At 40.6% G+C, this 13,878-nt stretch overlaps 1 protein-coding gene across 1 annotated transcript; it reads left to right on the top strand.

The window, feature by feature from the left end:
• Positions 1-1,926: 1,926 nt before the first annotated feature.
• ANKRD22 (ankyrin repeat domain 22) lies at positions 1,927-12,427 on the top strand. The gene is made up of 6 exons (XM_052661209.1): positions 1,927-1,953; positions 2,883-3,074; positions 5,024-5,131; positions 8,604-8,681; positions 11,989-12,087; positions 12,350-12,427. The coding sequence occupies exons 1-6, from the start codon at positions 1,927-1,929 to the stop codon at positions 12,425-12,427; spliced, it is 582 nt and encodes a 193-aa protein (XP_052517169.1).
• Positions 12,428-13,878: the final 1,451 nt, after the last annotated feature.

Below are 13,878 nucleotides of genomic sequence, written 5' to 3'. Positions count from 1 at the left end.
GGCCATCCAGCCATCTCATCCTCTGTCGTCCCCTTCTCCTTCTGCCCGCAATCCCTCCCAGCAACAGTCTTTTCCAATGAGTCAGCTCTTCGCATGAGGTGGCCAAAGTATTGGAGTTTCAGCTTTAGCATCCTTCCAATGAACACCCAGGACTGATCTCCTTCAGAATGGACTGGTTGGATCTCCTTGCAGTCCAAGGGACTCTCAAGAGTCTTCTCCAACACCACAGTTCAAATTCATCAATTCTTTGGTGCTCAGCCTTCTTCAGAGTCCAACTCTCACATCCATACATGACCACAGGAAAAACCATAGCCTTGACTAGACGGACCTTAGTCGGCAAAGTAATGTCTCTGCTTTTGAATATGCTATCTAGGTTGGTCACAACTTTCCTTCCAAGGAGTAAGCGTGTTTTAATTTCATGGCTGCAAACACCATCTGCAGTGATTTTGGAGCCCCCCAAAATAAAAGTCAGCCACTGTTTCCACTGTTTCCCCATCTATTTGCCATGAAGTGATGGGACCGGATGCCATGATCTTCGTTTTCTGAATGTTGAGCTTTAAGCCAACTTTTTCCCTCTCCTCTTTCACTTTCATCAAGAGGCTTTTTAGCTCCTCTTCACTTTCTGCCATAAGGGTGGTGGCATCTGCATATCTGAGGTTATTGATATTTCTCCTGGCAATCTGGATTCCAGCTTGTGTTTCTTCCAGTCCAGCGTTTCTCATGATGTACTCTGCATAGAAGTTAAATAAGCAGGGTGACAATATACAGCCTTGATGCACTCCTTTTCCTATTTGGAACCAGTCTGTTGTTCCATGTCCAGTTCTAACTGTTGCTTCCTGACCTGCATATAGTTTTCTCAAGAGGCAGGTCAGGCGGTCTGGTATTCCCATCTCTTTCAGAATTTTCCAGTTTCTTGTGATCCACACAGTCAAAGGCTTTGGCATAGTCAATAAAGCAGAAAGCTCTTTTTCTGGAACTCTCTTGCTTTTTCCATGATCCAGCGGATGTTGGCAATTTGATCTCTGGTTCCTCTGCCTTTTCTAAAACCAGCTTGAACATCAGGAAGTTCACGGTTCACGTATTGCTGAAGCTTGGCTTGGAGAATTTTAAGCATTACTTTACTAGTGTGTGAGATGAGTGCAATTGTGCGGTAGTTTGAACATTCATAACAATCTAATTTTATAATTAAAAAAAGCTTTGCCTCATTTGCATTTGGGCCATATCTTTTCCTGGCTTCTCTTGCAACCTCTCTGGACACTACTTCTTTACCTCTTCGCAGATACTACTGATTAATTTAATTAATACTTGCTTTAGTCACTAAATTATGTCCAACTCTCCACAACTCCATGGACTGCAGTCCGCCAGGCTCCTCTGTCTATGGGATTCTCCAGGTAAGAATACTGGAGTGGGTTGCCATTTCCTCCTCCAGGGGATCTTCTTGACCCAGGGATCGAACCTGTGTCTCTTATGTCTCCTGCAGTGACACGCGGGTTCTTTACCACTAATGTCACCCGGGAAACTCATAAGTGATAATAATAGCTTCCATAAACTAAGTATGATTCATGTGCTAGGTATTTTTAGTGTTTTTTAATACTGTCTAATTAAAATCAATCTGAAAATACTTAATGTTTTTCTCCTCTTTCCCCAGTGCTGCCCAACACTGCATGACCTCTGAATGGTCATTAATGATCAAATTCAGCACTCTTTTCTGGGGCTGTGGTGGTGAATAGAATTACGTTGTTTCTATTCAAGTGGAATTTCTAGCCTGAGCTTCAGTGCTTCCCCACACTCACTGTGGCCTCAACATCTCCTGATTCACACTGGTGTGAAACACACAATTATAAATAAGAAAAGAGGTATAATTATGCCAGTTGCTGTAAAGGAATGCTGCAGTCAGGAAAGACTTGGATGAAAATAACTTATGACATGAAGGACAAGCTAGAAGTTAGCCAGGTGAGGAGAGAGGTGAAAAGTGTTTTGCTTAGCTTGTTTATTTTGCAGAGGGGGTAGTAAGGGCAGAGGCCCCGATGGGGAAATTAAACCTGGGCTTCCCTGGTGACCCAGTGATGAAGAATCCATCTGCCAGTGTTGGAGATGTGGGTTCGATCCCTGCGAAGACCCTCTGGTGAAGGAAATAGCAATCCAGCCCAGTATTCTTGCCTGGGAAATCTCATGGACAGAGGAGCTTGGCAGGTTACAGTCCATGGGGTTGCAAAAGAGTCTGGCACGACTTAGCAACTAAACAACAACAAATTGAAAAAAGAGAGAAGTTCAGAGGGAGAGCAAAGAGGGAAAATTAGGCAAGATTAGGTAGGCTCAGAACCTCCCATTGTGTTTTGCAAAGTTCCTTTAATGCTTTCATAAAATAAACAGCATCTAATTGCAACTAATTACATAATTCATCATTTGTATATTATTTGTCTGAAATAGGTCTTTCCCACTGCGCAGAGCTCCTTGGTGGGGTGTGCGGGAAGGGAGCAGGTGGTCATATGTCCTTAACCCATTACTTGCTGCTGCCCTGAACTCCTCCCATAGGCCAGTTCCATTTTAAGTAAAATCCTGCTTTCCTGACAGACATTAATCCATGAACCCCACACATGATTTCCTTACTGAGTTGGTAATATTGTATCCATTCTTTCACTCTCTGGTCTTGGATGAACATGCGTGTGTGCCAAGCAATTTAGGAAATCATAACAGGTTCCTTGTGTACTTCTGCTTGTCCCAGACTTAAAAGTAGGCATAATGAAGACTCAAGATCTCATCTACAAAGCAGAGAACGACTGTTCCAAAACACTGAATTTCAAGGTGTCGGGTGATTTTTTTTTTCCTGTAGTTTAATTATTCCCGTATTTCAAAACCTGCTTTTGTTTTCCTCTCCTCAGCCCATCTGCCAGGCGGCCTATCAGAATGACCTGGGTCAAGTGTGGCGGTGGGTGAGGGAAGACGGCAACTATGTCAACATCCAAGACAGCTTTAATGGAGACACCCCCTTGATCTGCGCTTGCAGGCGGGGGCACATGAGAATTGTTTCCTTCCTTCTGAGAAGAAATGCTGATGTGAATCTCAAAAACCAGGTGAGGCTGTGACTACAGTAATGCCTTTCCCCTTGGCTCAGTGGAAGCAGTGGACATCATATCAACAAAAATTTTTCTGGCCTTACTTTAGAGAGATTGACACTTACTGAGGCCATGTTATCAGGCTAAAAAGCAAAATAAAGCATAGTTCCATGAGTAGGCATATTTTGTGGGTTTTGTGGCAATTATGTCCTTGCATTTATGAAAAAGCAAAACAAAACAGGAATGGTTCACTCATTTGTCTGCCAAGAGTGTCTTCCTTTCTTTTCCTCCTTCTCCTCCTCCCTAGGCTTCTCTTTGCCCTTCTTCTTTCCCTGCTCATCTTCCTCACTATTACAAAAGTAATTGGCAAGAGTTCCTGGAAAAAAAGTATTGACCTGGTGCTGCTATTTCATCAGTTAGACTTTTGTCTACTATGTCAATGTTCTGATCTCTGGAAGATTCTATAATTTGCTTATGGAATAAAAGAATTTCAGTAAGAAATTTTCAAAGGACAAATATGAGGCTACTTGAAACCAGACAGGAGATGCTGTGAACATCCTTTCAGAGCCCGATGGGAATGTCCAGTTCTGGCATCACAGAAAAGCCGACATTTAAAGGACACTGAGTAAACATAAAAAGTCACTCTTTGTAATAATTGTGGATGCCCAGTACCCACTCAAGTACATTCAATGACGGAAAATAGCCCATAAGGCCCCACCGGCCCCTTCCAAGTCAAAATCCACATTTGGAGTAATAATTTATTATCAGAAAATGGATCACTGCTGGACTTTCTTGTTTGTGCTTCCTGTTTCTTGTGTTGTTGGGCTTAAAAGCAAGTCACGGCTGGGCTGAATCTAACAGATAGGGAGTTTAGTGGAGTGTGACATGATTGCCCCAGCACCCAGCTGAGGAACCAGGTAGGTGGCCTTGTGGTGAGAGCGGGTGGCCAAGACAGATGTGTCTGGGTTCATGCCCTCTCAGGAGACTTGGTGTTTAGGAAGCTGAGAGAGGGAGATGTTTGTCAACACCAGAACGGGCTGAGGAGGCAGCTTAGCTCTGTTTGGCAGAGAACCTGAGCCAGCCTGCTCATGGAGGTCATGGAAAGGACTTCAGTGGCTACTTAAGTAGAGATTTTATGAGAAGTGGTATTTGGTTTGCAATTTAAAAAATATTTTTAATGTTTTTTAAAGGTTTAATCTGTTACATTTTCCCCTATTATTGATTCTTATACATTAATAATTTGAACTGGTGCTTTCTCATTTCTTAGGTCTATGAACTGCCTTCAGGAAGTTCTCCTAACCTAGGAGTTAGGAGTAAGGACTCCTAACTGGAGTCCTTAAAAACAAACAAACAAAAAGCTCCGGTGTGTACCATTGATGATTAAGGAGGGGTGGTGGTGGTAGCTTGGTTGCTAAGTCATGTCTGACTCTTGTGATCCCATGGACTGTGGCCTGCCAGGCTTCTCTGTCCTTGGGGATTCTCCAGACAAGAATTCTTGAGTGGGTTGCCATGCCCTCATTCAGGGAATCTTCCCGACTCAGGGATCAAACCCAAGTCTCAAACCTGCACCTCCCACATTGCAGTTGAATTCTTTATTGCTGAGCCACCAGGAAAGCCCAGATTAAGGACTAACTATAGATTTTCATACTAAATTCAGTCCTTTGTTTATATCTCAATGCATTTTTCCCCCCAAACAGAGTGTGATAATCCATCTTTTGATAATTTGTAAAATGTACATTTTATTTACTGTCTTCTTCTGTGGCCCAACTTTTCCTTTAGACTTACTGTGTTCAATATTCTGGTCAATGGAAAACGGGGTTTATTTGTTAGATGTACTCTTCAGAAAAGGGTGCCATGGGTACCACAAAAATAAAAATCACAGACTAAATTTTTTGATATTATAATTTAAAAATCTGAATTTTGAAAAAGTGTTTTATTAATAAAGAGTCCTTTTATGAATTTTTTAGAAACAGAGAACCTGCTTGCATTATGCCGTGAAGAAAAGATTTACCTTCTTTGATTATCTACTCATTATCCTCTTAATGCCTGTCCTGCTTATTGGGTACTTCCTCATGGTGAGTACAATACTCATGAGATAAGTGAGTAACAGTTCGTCAACATGAGTCATTAAGTTTTGCTACACTGGTGAGATGTAAATAAATGGTAACAAAAATAAGCTCTTGGTTTGTATTCTATAAATGGCATTACCAACATATATGCAATGCTATGACTGAAGTAAAGCAAGAAGAAAGGAACCCAGGTCAATCAATCAATGATAAAATAATCTATACAATGTTTGTTTGGAAAAATAAATTAATTTTGATTACGAATCTTCTGAAGGAAAAGCAAAAATTTTAAATATTAAAAAATCTCCTTCCTACCGTTTATTTTCTCTCTCTCTCTCTCTCTCTTTTTTTTTTTTGTAAGGAGAGTGTAAGTCTGTACATATCTTTCTGAGTTTCTGACTTTTAGGACTCACCCTGGTGTGAATTAAAAAACAGATCCCAGGAGATTTGCATCAGAAGCTGACAAACATAAGAGATCTTTACAGAGAATTTGAAGCCCACCTTTCCCCTTGGTAGATTTATTCATGCCTGAAGGAAGCTTTGGAGTGCAATAATCTGCTTGCATAAAGAAAGATGCAGTTGGTATATGAATACAGTCCTATTATGAGTAGAGAATGAAGCTTGAGTTTTTTCCCAAATAGAATGGCAGATTTGCACTAACTCATTCACTTTTTCCCATCTGGTTCCTCTTTTGGCAAGTTCCACGTTTGAGAGATGACTCAACATATATGCAATTCATTTCAGTTAAGTGACCAACTCCCTTCCCTTCTTGCTAATAGACTATGGCTGTTAGTTATTCTTGTCAACATAAGCTCCAGAACAAACTTTGCCAGTAGGCAATGTGATTATCTCCTTGAGTAATTAAATGTTATAAATTTTGAAGAACTATAATTAAATATGGTAACATTGATTCTGATACTTGGATTTATGAGAGAGCGGGAAAACTATAATTCACTGACAAACATATAATCTGTTTATACTCTCAAAAAGTTCTTAAAAATGTATATTTAGTCTACAGCATTCAAATATTTGTAGTTTTGGTGTGTGTGTGGGGGGCAGAATCTGCCATTCACTTCCAAGCCTTTTTAGAGATTATGAAGAAAAAGTCTCAACTATGATTGGTTAGGCTGTTTCAGAATTTGTTGACACACAAACTTGCACTCTAAAACAGTGCAATGTTTAAAGCTGGAGCCTGGGCAAAAAAGATGAATTACAGCGAATAAGTCAGCTTTGATTGTACATGTATTATATTAATTCACGGGGCCTGAAGTTGTAGATATAATGGTCATCTGAGTTAAATTCACCCTTTCCAGTCCATTTTAGTTCTCTGATTCCTAGAATGTTGATGTTCACTCTTGCCATCTCCTGTTTGACCACTTCCAATTTGCCTTGATTCATGGACCTGACATTCCAGGTTCTTATGCAATATTGCTCTTTTACAGCTTTGGACCTTGCTTCTATCACCAGTCACATCCACAACTGGGTATTGTTTTTTCTCTGGCTCCATCCCTTGATTCTTTCTGGAGTTATTTCTCCATTGATCTCCAGCAGCATATTGGGCACCTACCGACCCAAGGAGTTCCTCTTTCAGTGTCCTATCATTTTGCCTTTTCCTACTGTTCATGGGGTTCTCAAGGCAAGAAAACTGAAGTGGTTTGCCATTCCCTTCTCCAGTGGACCACATTCTGTCAGACCTCTCCACCATGACCCTCCCATCTTGGGTGGCCCATATGGCATGGCTTAGTTTCATTGAGATAGACAAGCTTGTGGTCCATGTGATCAGATTGGCTAGTTTCCTGTGATTATGGTTTCAGTGTGTCTGCCCTCTGATGCATATTGAAAAGCAGAGACATTACTTTGCCAACAAAGTTCTGTCTAGTCAAGGCTATGGTTTTTCCAGTGGTCACGTATGGATGTGAGAGTTGGACTGTGAAGAAAGCTGAGTGCCGAAGAATTGATGCTTTTGAACTGTGGTGTTGGACAAGACTCTTGAGAGTCCCTTGGACTGCAAGGAGATCCAACCAGTCCATCCTAAAGGAGATCAGTCCTGGGTGTTCTTTTGTGCTGAAGCTGAAACTCCAATATTTTGGCCACCTGATGCGAAGAGTTGACTGATTGGAAAAGACCCTGATGCTGGGAGGGATTGAGGACAAGAGGAGAAGGGGATGACTGAGGATGAGATGGCTGGATGGCATCACTGACTCGATGGACAAAAGTTTGAGTGAACTCTGGGAGTTGGTGATGGACAGGGAGGCCTGGCGTGCTGCAGTTCATGGGGTCACAAAGAGTCGGACATGACTGAGCAACTGAACTGAACTGAAGTTGTAAATTTATGATGCATAAGGAATAAATGACATGAGAGGAAATAATCTGGGAAGGGATCAGAAAGGACTGTGTTACCTTAGAGGACAGGAGGAGAAAGGCAGATATTGAGGTGGGAGGGAACTGCAAAGAGAAGACAGTTGGATGCAGCTTCCTAAATGATAAAGGGCATTAACTCCAGGGCATGCCCACTTGAATAGGGACAGCCATGCTCCCTACACAGTGGACTGGTGGGGGATGCTCAAAGTGTCCCCCAGAATCTCAGAAGACTAGGCAGGAAAGGTGGATTTCTGAGGAGCCTAGTTAATTTCATTCATGTTTTCAATCATTCACCACATAATTATAAAACTTTTATGTGCCAGACACGGTACTGGGTATTAGCAATACAATGATGCACCAAACAGGTTTGGTCCTTGTCCTCATGAGAGTTAGATGATAGTGAAGAATGAGTCACTCAATCAAACAGTGAAAGAAACTTATGAAACTCTCATGAGGTAGTTGGTACACAGAGGTGGTCAATGGAGAGGGATGTTGCCTGGACAGGTAGGTCAGAGAAAGCCTGCTGGAGGAAGAGGGGCATAGGGTGAGATATTTACCAGGCAAAGAAGAAAGAGAGGAGGCTTCTAGGCAGAAGAAACAGTCAGTGCAACTCTGCTATGGCACAGTGGAGCCTGTGGGGATGAAAGACTAACAGAGGCCAATGCGGCTGGAGCAAGGTGAGCCGGGGGGTGTGGTTGAGATGGCTGAGCCGTAAGTGGAGGGCAAATATATGGGGATTGCCACAGGCTGAAGATTTTGCTTTTGTCCCCAGAACAATGGGTTGTTATAGAAAGGTTTTGAGTGAGGAAAAGAAAGAAAGGTCACTGGACTCCAACCTCAGTAGCATTTGGTGGGTCTGGCATGGCGCCCTAGATTTTGCATTTCTAGGTCCCCAGATGCTGATGCTGCTATTCCAGGATTACACTCTGACAACCATGGCTTTCCCTAGTTGTTATGGGAGGGCAGGGGGGAAGTGGGGAGAATTTAAGAATGATACATAGATGCAGGGGGATGTTGGGATTAAAATAAAGCCTATTGATGGGAATATTCCAGATATAAGATGGAGACCATGTTTGTAAATAACCCTCTCTTGTTCTTCTTGTGCTTGCCGTTGTAACAGGTGTCAAAGACGAAGCAGAATGAGGCTCTTGTACGGAAGCTGCTTAATGCTGGTGTCGAAGTTAATGCCACAGACTGTGTAAGCTTACATCTTTAGTCACTTTGAAATAACATTCAAAATGGTATTTATGGGTAGTATGCTGCTAAGTCGCTTCAGTCGTGTCTGACTCTGTGTGACCCCAGAGATGGCAGCCCACCAGGCTCCCCCACCCCTGGGATTCTCCAAGCAAGAACACCGGAGTGGGTTGCCATTTCCTTCTCCAATGCGTGAAAGTGAAACGTGGAAGTGAAGTCGCTCAATCGTGTCCAACTCATAGTGACCCAGTGGGCTGTAGCCCACCAGGCTCCTCCATCTATGGGATTTTCCAGGCAAGAGTACTGGAGTGGGGTGCCATCGCCTTCTCTGTATGGGTAGTATACTTGTCTCGAAAGAGTCAGACATGACTTAGCAACTAAACAGCAACAATACTTGTCATCTATAAAGTTGCTTGTTTTTTATTTTGTGAAACACTTGAACATTTAGCTACTCCTTCCTCCTTTCTTGCCTTTCTTCTTCCCGTCCTCCTTCTTTGCCTCACTCCCTCCTGCCCTCCTTTTTCTTCTTCCTTTTTACTGTGTCAGGCAACCTTGAGATTGCCACTGAACTCACGGGATTAATACTTTTATTGAATACAGGACATTTTTAAGAGAACTGCTCCACCAGTAGTGGGAAGGTAATGAAAATGGAGGCTCTGATTACAAAATTGCATTCTCAGTAGTTAAGCTGGGATCCCAATGCCTGTGTGTAAACTGACAGATCCCTTGCCAGTTTTTACGTATGCGAGTTGTGGCAAGTTTTAAACTTGCCTGACTCTTGGGTTGTAAGATGAGGACATCACTAGTTCTTACAAGGCTCTTCATGTGAGGCACTGAGCAGAGTGACTGGCACACAGTAAGTGCTCAATGAATCCTAACAGCTGTTGCAGCCAAAACCCCAACCCACTGGTGAGAAGGTCCCCAACTGCAAACTAAGGAAAAATAAGGGCAAAGGTCAAAGAGAAACCCAAATGACAGTAAAAACAGCGATAACAGAAGCAGTGTAAGCTATTTTCTTCCTGTTTAAATATAAGATTTTGAATTCACCTTTTGCCCCATACCCTTGTACTCATCTTCTCTTACATGATAATATAGGGATCAGAAGTTTACTGGCATGAAATTTTGCTTATATTAGTAAAATGAAACTTTGATTCCCAGTTCTTTATTGAAAGGGCACGCAAGTTGAAATTTGATCCTAAGAAAACCAATATTCTTAGGTTTTCTTTATGATCCATGCTGTGTACATCCATGCTGTGTATTTTATGCTGTGTACATCTGTGTGTGTGCATGTCTATTACCATTTTTCTGTGATAGAGAAAATGTCCCCACCCCTGTTTGCATTATTGTAATTTTAGTTTTGGTTATATTGGTATTGTTTAAATGGAGGTAACACACTCTGTGTGTGTGTGTGTGTGAGAGAGAGAGAGAGAGAGAAAGAGAAAGAGAGATATAGTAGGAGAATGCCCAAGAGAATATATTTATGAAATGAGTGTTTTCCCTTTTATTTAGGGTAGAATTTTTGGATTAATTTGGATAGACTGTGCATCATCATTTTCTTAGATAACTTTGAAATGTATTAAGTAAGATGTTTAAAAAACCTAAAAGATTTGTTGCAGGTATTGCTTGGTCTTCTTATTTAAATTCAAAAGGTGAATTTTTTTTTTCTTTTTTAAATAGTTTTTGCTTTAAGTATTATCTAACCATTTGCGGTTAGAGACTGTATTGGTTGACTTCTGATGTCTTGTCTAATTCAAGATTCTGCTTATTTAGTGTTATTTGTTGGAGAAGGCAATGGCACCCCACTCCAGTACTCTTGCCTGGAAAATCCCACGGACTGAGGAGCCTGGTAGGCTGCAGTCCATGGAGTCACTAAGAGTCAGATGTGACTGAGCGACTTCACTTTCACTCTTCACTTTCATGCATTGGAGAAGGAAATGGCAACCCACTCCAGTGTTCTTGCCTGGAGAATCCCAGGGACGGGGGAGCCTGATGGGCTGCCGTCTATGGAGTCGCACCGAGTCGGACACGAATGTAGCGACTTAGCAGCAGCAGCAGCAGTGTTATTTGTATAACTAAAAATATGTAAAGCACGTGGAATGTCTTGAAAGATCATTTCATCCAGAGCTTTTTAGTTTCTAACTTAGTAGTTGATGATTTTCAACGTGCTACACCAAGGATGTATATAAATGAGTCAACAGAGAATGTATCTATTTTTAAAAATGTGTTCATAATAATAATTGCAAACTTAATTTCCCTTAAAAAAGGTTTAAAACTTTGCCTATGACTGAAATTTCCCTAGGACATTTTTCTCATTATCTATGTCTCTCTCCATCTCTGGATAGAAAATCACATTTCTGCATACACACAAGCACATACATGCAGACACACTCTTTCATCACTATTTTTCAAAAACCATCTGAATATTAAGGTCCCTTTTCCAAATCTAAGTAACATAGTATATTGCATTTTTAGGTAATTAGATCCTATTTATTTCATATGGAAAACTCAGATCCAGATCTTCATTTAACATGTTATCATTTAATAAAAAATAAGCAATTGCAGCATTATTTCCTATGATCTTAGAGGAATTTCTGAGGAATAAGATCCAGAGTCAATTTTATTAGTTTTGACAGTCAAGCATACTATTTCTTCACTTCTTGAATATTATTATTCAAAATCATAGTTATTTGGCAGCTTTTTAAAAGACAAAATTTTGGGCATGAATATCTCAGCTATAAATTTCCTTTGACTGTCAGCTAGTGTTTTAAATTAGACCCATCTAGTAGGTCTGCTATTGTATAATACATAATATAAGCTACAACAAAGCAAGGATGGGCAATGACTATGTGGACCAACACTAATCTCGTAGGTGTGTTATAACATCTGAGCACCAGCAACCTTCTTCAGACTGGAGGGGTTTTGATTATGAACCATAAAGGATGATATTTGTAAAAACTTGGGAACTCTTTGAGAGAAAAGATGGTAACATAATCAAGGTGGTGATTGTCCAGAACTGTAGAAAGAAACCTTGGGATAGTTCAGCATCAGCTGTTTATAAGCGGAGTTTGTTTAGTCTGGAACAGAAAACAAGGGAAGATATGGATGACTTACAGGATGTTGATAATATACACACCGAGGCAGAACAGACATTTTGAGCACAAGAAATGTAATTGCACGTGGATGGTTTGCAGACTGTTGGCTTGGCTTAGTTGTACAAGACAAAATATGAAAAATGTGTGCTAAAGAAGCCACATGCACAGTGTGTAAGGGTTCCGATGGGTCCATTGCATTGTTGGTCTTTTGCGTTTCAGTATGGCTGCACTGCGCTACACTATGCCTGTGAAATGAAGAACCAGACTCTCATTCCTCTGCTCCTTGAAGCCCATGCAAACCCCATGATAAAGAATAAGGTAAGGATCTGTGGACCACGGTCTGAGGTCCTTCCAGCAGCATCGCCTTCTAACGTTGGCCTTGTGTTGACATAAATAAATTGCCCCTGAAGTTGTTAATAGCAAGTTATTAAGGAATCAAGTTATCCCATTAAAGTTAGAACCCAGTGGCATTCAAAGCCCTTGCCAAGCCTGTGAGTCAGTCACACTAAACTGGTTACTAGAGCCTTTGCAGTGACATTTGACTTTCTTGGCGATAACTACAGTTTCTTTTTCTTCTCAGCATGGTGAGACTTCCCTGGATATTGCACAGAGATTAAAATTTTCCCAGATTGAATTAATGCTAAGGAAAGCATCATAATCTTTGTGATCTCGTATGAAGAAGTTAGGCCTGGATTGTGTCTCAATCTTGGACTATGGGTCTGCAGACCACTCATGCTGGAGACCCCCGTGGTATGGGGATAAGGTTGGTTGCCATGGGTAACATTTTTGAAGGGCTTTGTATTTCTAATGTCTTTTGCTCAGTGGAGTTCATTGTGGTCACAATCCTTTTCAGAGAGACACTAAAGATGTTGGACTCTCCACATCAGTCAAAAAAAGTTAGTGTTTCAAAGTCAATTTCTCCTGAAGGAAAGGATCAGTGTTCTTTTCTCTTTTCGGTTGCACTGCTCTTATAAAGAGGATGTCCCGTCCGTATCCTGTCCCAAGAGACAAACTGTTCCTCTGAGGCTCCTTTGAGTAATAAGACAAAGAATCAAGCATATATATTTGTACAGAATGGTATATGTATGTGTGTAGGTTTAGAGATTTATATGTAAATATTCCAACTTCGACAAAATCATGTATCAGTTGTCAACCACAGATATTGGCAAACGCTTCAAGTCAGCTTTTTTTTTTTCCCTTACAAAGAGCCAGTGTACCAGCACATCTCGAGATGTTTTGCTATCAGTTTACAAATTAGAGCCGTCTTGATTTCCAACGTGATTATGTGACTATCAGGTTGTTTGTTCAAAAATATTTTTATGATTCTCTTGTGAATGCAGGGCAGTTACCTTGTCAGTGTAATTTTTATTGATAAAATAAAAATATTGTAAATTATTTGAATAAAATAATTCTTTACAAGAAAGAACTATGTGATGAGGTGGCGTCTGGATTAAACTTCTAGAAGAGAGATAGTGAACATTGAAATATCTGTCTCAAGTTCTTTGTCAGTGAGACAGAACAGAAATAAGCACATTTAAAAATAATTGAATTTTGCAAAGCAAGACTGCATCTTAATTATTTTTATCCATGGACTACACAGTGGGTAGTAACAAATGCAGTCTAAGAATGAAAGGTTTACCATCTCCAAACAGAACAAAGGTCTAACAAAAAAATAAAATCCAGGAAAATTCATTGAATTCTGCACAGTACCTTAAGCACATACTTTGTGAGGGAAGTAGTTGTGTGTAGATACAGATTCTGAAGCCCTTAAATGTCTCTTACTACATTATCTAAGATCCATTCACATTGAACTGAGTTATAAGGTGACTTTGAAGATTTAAAAACAAAAAAGTGAAACTTCCAACAAATTGCCAGTATGCCTTTGGTTTGGTGTCAGAGTTCTGCAAAATCACCATATCATGTAATTCATAACTGTTGTCTTTGAAACTGTGTGAAAATTGAACAATTTTCTAAAGAAATAAATCCAGATTTATAAACAAGTTACTTTGCCAACAAAGGTCCGTCTAGTCAAGGCTATGGTTTTTCCAGTATTCATATATGGGTGTGAGAGTTGGCTTATAAAGAAAGCTGAGCACCAAAGAATTGATG

The sequence above is a fragment of the Budorcas taxicolor genome, chromosome 23 (assembly GCF_023091745.1).
Source record: "Budorcas taxicolor isolate Tak-1 chromosome 23, Takin1.1, whole genome shotgun sequence".
Classification (NCBI taxonomy): domain Eukaryota; kingdom Metazoa; phylum Chordata; class Mammalia; order Artiodactyla; family Bovidae; genus Budorcas; species Budorcas taxicolor.
This window is presented reverse-complemented; position numbering and strand designations above follow the sequence as displayed.

Coding starts and splice junctions, on each gene's coding strand:
- ANKRD22 (XM_052661209.1), top strand. CDS start 1,927: ATGAAGGACAAGCTAGAAGTTAGCCAG. Junction 1,954..2,882: donor ACAAGCTAGAAGTTAGCCAG/GTGAGGAGAGAG, acceptor TCCTCTCCTCAG/CCCATCTGCCAGGCGGCCTA. Junction 3,075..5,023: donor ATGTGAATCTCAAAAACCAG/GTGAGGCTGTGA, acceptor TGAATTTTTTAG/AAACAGAGAACCTGCTTGCA.